At 37.3% G+C, this 10,220-nt stretch overlaps 1 protein-coding gene across 1 annotated transcript; it reads right to left on the reverse strand.

Moving 5' to 3' along the window:
• Positions 1-632: 632 nt before the first annotated feature.
• Positions 633-8,553, reverse strand: LOC100373698 (uncharacterized). Its single transcript, XM_002731280.3, has 5 exons — positions 8,315-8,553; positions 7,589-7,645; positions 7,356-7,469; positions 1,631-1,751; positions 633-751 (listed from the first exon to the last, which is right to left on the reverse strand). Exons 1-5 carry the CDS (start codon positions 8,546-8,548, stop codon positions 633-635), a joined length of 645 nt encoding a protein of 214 aa, XP_002731326.3. The 5' UTR covers positions 8,549-8,553.
• Between the last annotated feature and the right edge of the window lie 1,667 nt (positions 8,554-10,220).

The raw sequence follows: 10,220 nt of genomic DNA on the forward strand, positions 1-10,220 counted from the left end.
TTAAATATGAATACTTTAATTTGTTAATACGTCGGAACGCCAAAACTTGGAGTCTGACAGTAATATTTCTGCCGTCGACATTGTCACGAGTTTCATCTAGTGTGTCTGTAATTGCCACTGAGATGTTGCCCCGTCTTTATGGGGATACAAAAATATTTCGTTTATGGAACCTGGTAAATTAAAGTTCATTTAATAAAGTTTATAAGCTGGAATCTAAAACCACTGCGTAACTACACTGATCCACGCAATGAGTGTTACATTAGATGTATCGCAATCAAAAATTATGATTTGAATTCACCGTTTAATGCCAAGTTTAAGTAGCACGGGAAATGTGGATGTCAAATGTACATGTGCATTCAGAGATTTAACAGACTCCTATCATGGTCATATCGTGGTTAAGCATATTACTCCCAAATGATAACCATACGCATTTAATTATTCAATGAATATTTACCATAAGGCATATTTCCCTGTGGTACAATAAAACAAGAAAAATAAATATTTAAGTTCACAGAAATTAAAAAATAAAATAATGCTAAGAGAAAGAATCAGAACTGTATAGACCTTCAAAGACTTATTGATTTGCTCGATGTAAAAGCGTCCATGTAATAGTTTGTGACTGAACTTAAGGATTATATTGGATTTTCTCCTGGTTGACCTTGTGGCTGACATTGGTTTCCTGATGGAGATGGAATATAATAACCAGTATTCTGTTGATATGACTGTTGAAGAGGTTGTAGAATATATGTACCTAAAACATATAAAAAATATAGAAACCATACGCTGTTAATTGTTTCTCTTGATAAGTTACAATGAAGACGATTCATATATACCGTTTTTCTTTAATAATGTTTTGTTTTTAAATTTTGAAAATGTTATTGAGATTTGATATTGAAATTGTTAAACAAAATGTATTGTTTGTGTTTGTTTATGCAATGTATTTACGTTTTGTCGCTACCATACAGTACCCTCCGATGACACATGTAATACAATTATATAAAATAAATTATAAAATTATAATTATAAACATAATTATTATATAAAATAACTATTATTATTATACATCGGCCAAGCGAGCAGTCAATCAGCGAATGCGTTGCAGCTGGCGATTTCTTGCATTGATGAGAGACAAACCATTGTGTTACTGGCCATAGATCCTCACTGCAAACATGAAAGCAGCGGACCTGAAAGTTTCAGTGTGTTGTTGAGAGGGTGGGTGTAGTAAAGCAGGTGTTTCGGGATTCTGAGTGTCCAGTGTCAACAGATGGAAGAAATTAGAGAATGATGGGAAAATTATATTGACCTTGCCTAGAAAATTAACTGAAGTAGCCAGTGTATAGGTAGCCAACACTACAGGCGAGAATTGTTTTGGCCTACGCCCTCACGACACCTCTGTGCCGTGGTGTTTCCTATACCTATCATGATTGGTGTATGTTTTTTTTTATCATAGTTGAACTATCAAATTTTTATAACGCAACAAAGTTGAGTAATTTTAATGTTTGAATTTATACTTCAAAATCACAGCACCAGAATAAATGATAATTGAAATTGAATATAAATGATTAGTTCACAAATTCTAATATTAAGACACACCTAGCAATTGATTGTAAATAATTAATTCACAAATTACCTTGAGTCTGATTAACAATTTGAAATCCCGGAGGCATGTTAACCACAGTTGCCGTGTGGTTACCTGTAGCCATGATCACCTGGGGTTCAGTTGTACTTGGTTTGCCAGGGATATAGTACATCTATTAAAAATAAAAAAAAGGAAAATGATTATTAAATTTTAAAAAGTAGCCTCAAATTGACATTCATATGAATCTCTAGTCTATTTTCCAATTAAATATACCAAGCACGAGTTTCGTGAATAACATCAAATCGAATATCAGATCCTCGACATTTTGTTTTTATATTGAAAGTTATATATTGATAGTTTTTAGAAGTCACAATTAAGAACATATGCTTTTCAATATAAATGGATTTATTAACATGTAAACATTTTGCAATTAAGGTATATCCGACCAGGTTTTAAATAAAGAATTGTGTATTTGCTCGAGATTTGATTTTCGTATCACTGATTGGAATTAGTACAATGCTGCTAGATAGGAGTTTACTACTCACTGATTGTTGTTGGGGTGGTTGGCCACAACAAAACGCACGACAGCAAAACACAGAGCTGAGAATAGCTATAACTACCTCAGCAACAGCGAATATGATGATCATTGAATCAACAAAATACCGCAATTCCTGTGACGAGAAATTAATTTTGTATTAATATATATTTATTATACATCTGTCACCGTAACGCCATAAGTTACAGCGTGTCGTAATTTTGCGGTATTTTACGGGGTATTTTCATACTACCATATTAGGAAATGCGAATTCCAAATATGGAATAATTACGCGCGTAAGCGTCCTTTAATCATAATAAAAACAAACATGGCTGCCACCAGGATTTGACTTGACTCCATACAAAGAAGTTCGCTGATTCTGTTCTAAACTTTTTGGATTACGGCATTCCCATGATGTATCCTTGGAAGAAAAAGATGTATAATAATAAGGTTATTATTATACTTTGCATACTTTGAGGTATCTTCGTAATAACATTATAGTACTGCAGTTTATTTTGATTCGTCCCTGAAAATGAGGTCTGAGAACAAAGCAAGGAGTACCGTTTTACGAAACATAGCAGAAATAAACAATTCATGTATTTAGAAGTACGATATTTTACTCTTGGGGTACATGGATATACTTGCCGAATAAAATGAATTAGTAATGGTACTTTTAGGCAGTCACTTATTTTGACTAAAACACATTTGCATATCACCCATGCAATATTTTGTTCGGCCTTTTCACGTCGATATGCAAATGAACATGGTATTTCTACTGGCAACCGAACTACTTTTGTTTTGTTAACAAATGTTCGTCTGCTATTTTTATCGAATTCAGCAAAGTTTTTGGCATATTAGGTGTACACCACATGGAATACTACGATTGGGAGAACTTGATGTATGTTGACCACCTCGAAATTGAGTTTTATAAATCCTGAAGGGCTCTCAGAAGACCCAACCGCCGTAAAATTAGCGATTGCTATGGAGCCGCAACCATCAACCTCGAAGTACCAGGAGGTTTCTGCTGGCGACGTTGCGGCGTTACCCGGAGACAAATAAAGATTACCAACGCCAAATAAGCAACATTTTAACCGGTAATCAAGACTCAGTCAATCCAAGCTAGGAAGCAACACTACAAACTTCAACATAAACTATGTATCATAGTTTTCCAGTTCAAGTTCTGGTCTATCGTGGCCCCAACTAAACGTTCACAAGTTATTTATTCGGACAGTGACTCAGATTAGACGTCTGATTATTTCATTTTCACAGAGACAGTGACAAGCGTTCTACACTGACACGCATTGCTAGGGCGTAACACTATCTTGGAACATATTAATGGGCAATAGGGTTCCCCGACCTAAATTCCACCCGGTTTGTCGCTCGTGAAAGTACGGCCGCAGGATACACCGCATCTCGTGTGAGCATAACTTCCATACGCAACGAACGCCACGGGGAGGGTGTGGGGTTCTGTCATAGTATTGTATACGAACTTTGGTTGAACAGCTCGTGGTTCAATTGAGAGTCTGGTATACAAATTAAAACATTTAATTAAATAATTTGATGAATAACAGGTACATTTTTATTTGATGTGTATGTAATAAATGATTCTTTTGTTTTGGATCTCGAACACCAGAAGGTTAAAATCAATAGAGCGGAGTTTCAAGTGTATACCCGATCCCCTTCCACGTCAGACTCACAGTTATTCACCAAACACTAAAAAGTACAAGTAACCTGTAGAATACTGTGTGGGTAATATTTTTTATATTGATTTTTGTTGCATTTGCAGCAAATAGTTACCAAACAATGAGAAATCTATAGGATTGAATATACCCCACAGCTGGCTTCACATGCATTGTTCATAGTTCATATGGTGCTTACACCAAGATTTAATTACAGCACCTAGGCGGTATGTGGTTACAGCTTAATGTTCGAGTAATCGCAAGAAATTGACATGACAATAGAAATTCATTAAAGACTGCCACTCCCATGCAATTAACAGCGAGTGAAATTCCTGGGATTGAAACATATATTTTGAAGTCACTGATGTAGGCAACGAATAACTGCAAGTTGACATAAAGACGAGGTAGTTTATTTAATCAGTGGTCAACTAGAGGCTGAAATTATAATTAATTTGTTTATTTCAATTTCTCCTGACGTCAAATAGAATACACTGGTGAAACACGGTAGTAACTGTGGGTGAAAGGATGTTTTGGGGTGTAGTTTACATTGTATATGGAGTGGTAGGGTCGGGTGTAATGTGTTCATTTCCAACTATTATGAAGTCACGAAGAATTTCACTTAATTTATTTTTGCTGACATGTTTTCAAGCATTACATGTGAATCTAATTTTCACTGCGCTGTGTCTCAATATAGTATGAGGGAAATGGCATATTCACTGGAATTTATTTCAGGGGAAAAATGTTTTCAGTGATAATGAAGTATTATGACAGATACCCTCCCCGTGGCTTTCATTGCGTATGGAAGTTATTTTCACGAGTGATGCGGTGTATCCTGCTGCCGGACTTTCACGAGCGAAGCCACGGGGAGGGTGTGGGGTTCTGTTATTATACACATGTCCCATATTTGATTATTTCATATTAAAAAAAGAACGTGCAACAAACCGGGATAGAAATTTAGATCGGGGAACCCAATTGCCCATTAATATGCTCCAAGACAGTGCTGCGACCTAGCAACGCTTGTCAGTGTAGAACGCGTGTCGCTGTACGTATGAAAATAAAATAATCAGACGTCTAATTTAAGTCATTGTCCGAATAAATAACTCGTGGATGTTTAAGCGCGGTGGTCGTAGCACAGCGAATTTCATGTAAATAAACAATGTATTTTACACGCGTTGTATACGTCGCTGTGAGTCCCATATCGAACAGGACGCGACACGACGACTGTCGCCCTTTAGTTGGGACCACGACAGAACCAGAACTTAAACTGGGCGACTACGATACACGGTTGATGTTGAAGTTAAAAGTTTCTCCACAGATCTGTACATTGGCAAACATGCCGTGCAACTGCGGTACTCCACTGACGGAATGACTTTCGTTGAAATCGGTCGTCGCTGACTCGTGAGCTGCACACTACAACCTCGTTTGTGATGTTGCTTGCTTGTCGTGGATAGACTGAGTCTTGGTTACCGGTTAAATTTGGCGTTGGTAATCTTTATTTGGAACTGAGTAACGCCGCAACGTCGCCAGCAGAAACCTCATGGTATATCGATGTTGATGGTTGCGGCTCCATATTAATCGGAGATTTTACTGCGGGTCCAGGCAGCGGGTGGATCTTCCGAGAGCCCTTCAAGATTTATAAAACTCAGATTCCAGGTGGTCAACAAACATTAAGTTCTCCCAATCCTAGTTTTCTATGTGATGTACATCTAACATGCCAAAAATGCTGGTGAACGATTTGAACCTGACAAAAATACTTGAAATAGATACCAGGAAGGCCGAAGGGGAGGGGGGTAAAAGAAAAGTTATATAACATTTTATTATTCAATAATTTATTAAAATACACAAGTTTGTCCAACTCCCTGTGATACAACATCTCAGACATAGCTCATTGTACTCGGCTGGAGTGTGGGCAAAAAGTTACTATTTGAATTTTTGATATCTTTTTTCATTAATGAGAAAGTTGACCCCGAAGTTAGAGTAACTGTTCAGCAGGAATGGCTTTTTAACTCTTCTGTGATTTTTTTTTTTTGGCTTGGCTGATTTTGTCACGGTTCATACTTGACAGGCAGGTCGTACCATCACTAATTGGAAAAACAATCCTGACCCACCGCTACCATGGCAACAGCCAAAGTCTTGTAATAGCAGTGCCCAAATGATCATGCCTTTTATTTTGGCTACGTTGCGCACTGGTAAGAGATCACCGGCGCCGACATTGTTACCACTGTCAACGGAATCCCAACGCAGCTTTGAACTTTGAATAAAATGTAAATGCTGCTTCCAATCTAGAAAATACTATCGCAAAACGATTGGAAATTATACATTTAACGGCTGAATACGCCCTAACAATAAAATAAAGTGACTTCTAATGACTGCCATGTTATTTTGCAAACCTCGTATAAGGTGCCCGGTTTTAGTTATAAACAGACGTTAGCTTCACGTTCATGTCCCTTCCATGATAACAGCCGAAAACATATTGCTTGTTTTTTATCGGTTTTCATTGGCAACCGAAGTATTTTTATTTTGTAAACAAATTTTCGTCTGCTATTTTTATTCAGTTCAAATCGTTCAGCAACATTTTTGGCATATTAGGTGTACATCACATGGAATACTACGATTGAGAGAACTTGATGTATGTTGACTGATTTTTATCATAGTACGAAGTACCAGGAAGTTACTCAGTTCCAAATAAAGATTACCAACGTCAAATGAGCAACATTTGACTGGTAATCAAGATTCATGTAATCCATGGCTAACAAGCAACATCACAAGCGAAGTTGTAAGTCATCCCGTCAGTGGAGTACCGCAGTAACACGGCATGTTTGCCATCAGCATTGTATTCAAACGAATCACGTGGTGTGCCGTTCTCGTTCAAACCCGGGATTCGATCAATAGGGGAGTCCCATTAAAAAAACACATTGCAAATCATGCAAGTTCAACATTTTCAAACCAATATACTAAAACAGAAATGCTCAGAGATGTAAATGAAGGATAGATATTACTTTTCACTATACACATCTCTGTTGATACTATCCCTCACATATTCTACTCCCAATTACTCCTGCGTAAAATGGACTAGCCTCTTCATGTTGACATTCAGACTAAAATCACGTGACAGGCTGTTAATATTGGCTGTTGCATACTCTTTCGCCGGTCTGGAAAATGTGTTTAATTAACTCACATTCAAGCAACAATGCAGATTTCCCAGTGGGAGTGAGACTATTCAAACTCTGCCACTAAAAAATAGGGGTGTTTTCAGCAAAAAACGAATAACCCTGGAATACATACAATATACTGAATTTCGGAACAAATCATGCATTACTTACAGCAGCAGAATACCACAGAAATATCAGACGAAACATGAAAACACTATATATTGTATTTCAGCCTGAACCCTCTATATTGCAATTCAAGGAATTAACCCCATATGTGCATCCATTTCCCACCTTGGTATCACCCACCCCTGAAAACAAACTCTTAATACCACGCTGAAGCGTTTGGTAATGACACATTTGTCATACATTGGATAATGTGGTTACTCCACACAATGCGTTGTTGTACTTACAATATCGCCATATTCCCAGTCTTCCTCGACAAGTATAATCAAGACAGATATTACGAGTAATACAGTACCAGCAAGCACTGCAGCTATTATAGAACATACCATAGACGCTATAATCTGTAATATATACAGATCCCGATATTTCATCGATAAATGGTAGCAGGAAATGAAATTTCTTGAATATTCTGTGTGATGCAATGCGAATCAATAGAATAAACGTGCAAGTTAGAACTTACTGTTCCCTTTGTCTCTTTGTTTGATGCTAGAAGTCCAATAAATCCAGTGACGTGAATCTACAAAAAAAGTTGTAGATCATTATTAAACTTATGTATAAAAACTGGAATAGCAACCCACGTTGAAAGATTTCCAATTATTATAACGTATATAATATTTGAAGAATTAAAGACATGGATTAGAATCTCCAAGAGTGTGTTTTGCGTGAATCAAACATTTGCCACTCTGTATTCCTATTGGTACATTGATAAATAGTACGTTGAATTTACGAGTACGCAATTTGAAAAAAAACAACAACAAAAACTTATGTTGCCCTCGAGTCGGAAAATTGAAAAATTGGGTCGGTCGGTCGGATTTTTTTTTTCAAACTTGTAAAAACTAAGGGTATCGTAAATAACCGAGGTATATGGGAATCAATCAAACACATGCTTGATATTAAACACAAAAATCAAAGTGTTTCTTTCAGTCTTTTGTATTTAAATACAGATCAACCAGAAGTTCAAAGTTCCCGGCGACCCCGGGAATCAAACAACGGTCCAGGATCGTTAATTTTTAGAGGAAACACTTTTTTACTGCTTAAACTGATGAGTTTTTAATATTTGGGCCTATTTAACAAAAAAACCGCGACCCGATATTTCATATTTTTCGGTCGGTCCCTGAGGGCAACAAAACATTTTTTTGGCCTTATAATACAAAACTAGAGATCGTGGCCAGATACAAATACTTACATACAGTCCGCACCATATCGGCGTCCCTATGTGACGCACTGCACAGGGAATAATACAAGACGCTATGCCGAGTATAACCAGAAATGCTCCAATGACGATCTGACAAACGCTTAAACCTTTCACGGTGTTGGCAGCAAAATTAGCAACTCGCGGTCGGCCAGTAGCCACCATGAGAGGTTGCATTGGAGATGAAGTCGTCATATTTTGGGCGTTCTCGATTTGCTGGCCTGCCATGTGTATCGAGTCTGCAAGTAGAAGGAAATGTGCATTAAATGCATCACACTTATTCCTATTTCTGGCAAGAATCGTATTTCTTTGGTAATTACTATAATCGAGTAGAGACACCGATAGTAAGGCAATCCACACTACTCTTCGGTTGTCACACTGATATTCAATGATTCACACTCGACATTCTTGCTCATCGTGGAATAAAATGGTAACCAGTAGGCAATGTTACCAATCAGTAGTTGTTAAAATTAAAACTCAATTCAGCTTGCTCACATATGCATGTTCATATCCACCTCTTAGTCGGAGGTATTAGCAATGTCTTAAACCTACGCCAATCCTTGACATTTGATGTTGACGTTGACAATTTAACAATGTGTTGGGGAATAAATAATATTCACGCTTCGCCATACACGTCCAAGGTCCAAAGTACACTTATGGATTCGGCATCTATGTCTGCGTGTATGAAATATACTTGCCGAAATGAAGTCATTACAAACATGTCGACGTCCAAACCGCGTTCAAATGCAGCTAGGTGCCCCATTCAACGAATGGGACGTTTACCATTAGTGTCGGTAGCCGATTAAACCAAACAAATTGGAACTTACATTGTTACAATGTATCGGGTTTTTCCTTGCGTGACTTCACGTCAGTCTGTAACACGTGAACTTCTAATGTGTTTACTGTTGCTTCACCCCCTTTCTCACTTGACCATGAACTGGTTGCATTCGTTGTTGATAAAACACGATTATTCGTCTATGAAAGAGGACGTTAATTGACTGTACATTGTCCAAATTGCCTAGTACGTCAATAACAAAATAGATATGACTCATGTCATTATTTTAAGGTCAAGCTCTCTTGCGATATGACCTGTACGAGCAAATCATTATAATAAATTATGCCATCATTATAATAAATTATGCCATCATTATAATATACAATGTCATATTATGTATGATATTAATTTGTGTGATTACTGCATACGCTAAGATACCTTATGTCAAATAGACACACAAAAAACGCTCTACCGAAAAAAACGTAAATAAATTTAGAGGTGGCGTTTTATTTTGTTATATAATATTTGGCAACAAACTACAAATTTAATGTGGCGAATAAATTCAAAGATAATGGACGACCACACTGAAGACATAATAGGTCGACTAAGAATAGGGTAAATGTTGAGGTCAATGGTAAAATAAAAATATGTCAATCATAAACAACTGAAATGTATGCCGGGACTGTACACATAATCACGTGATATCATATCAACATTATAATTACTGTTATTTGAACACAGAAGGGATCGAAATTCAGCAAAACGCATACAAGTTTCATCGGGATTGAACATCGAAGACGTGTTTTAAGTGTCCCGTAGAACGATGGATCGTTGGAATTGCAGTTGGCGATGACACTGTGAACACCCACTGTTCACCGCCAACAAAAATGGCCTACATGATAACCAAAAACAGCTATGTTTTTTTTTTCTTCAAAAAATATAATAACGGTTAATTACTCGCCGACCTCATTCTGGATTTTATGCACTGTAGTGCGATAAGTCGTCAATTGGACTCGATTCCCAGTCTCTGCTCCTCGCGCACATTAGTTGCCTTTTATGTTTGTTATGCTGCCATCTACGGTGTTTTTTTTAACTGCGGGTCACATTCGGCTCGCCGGTTGCCCG

Source organism: Saccoglossus kowalevskii, chromosome 1 (genome assembly GCF_978046115.1).
Source record: "Saccoglossus kowalevskii chromosome 1, keSacKowa6.1, whole genome shotgun sequence".
In the NCBI taxonomy this organism is placed as follows: domain Eukaryota; kingdom Metazoa; phylum Hemichordata; class Enteropneusta; family Harrimaniidae; genus Saccoglossus; species Saccoglossus kowalevskii.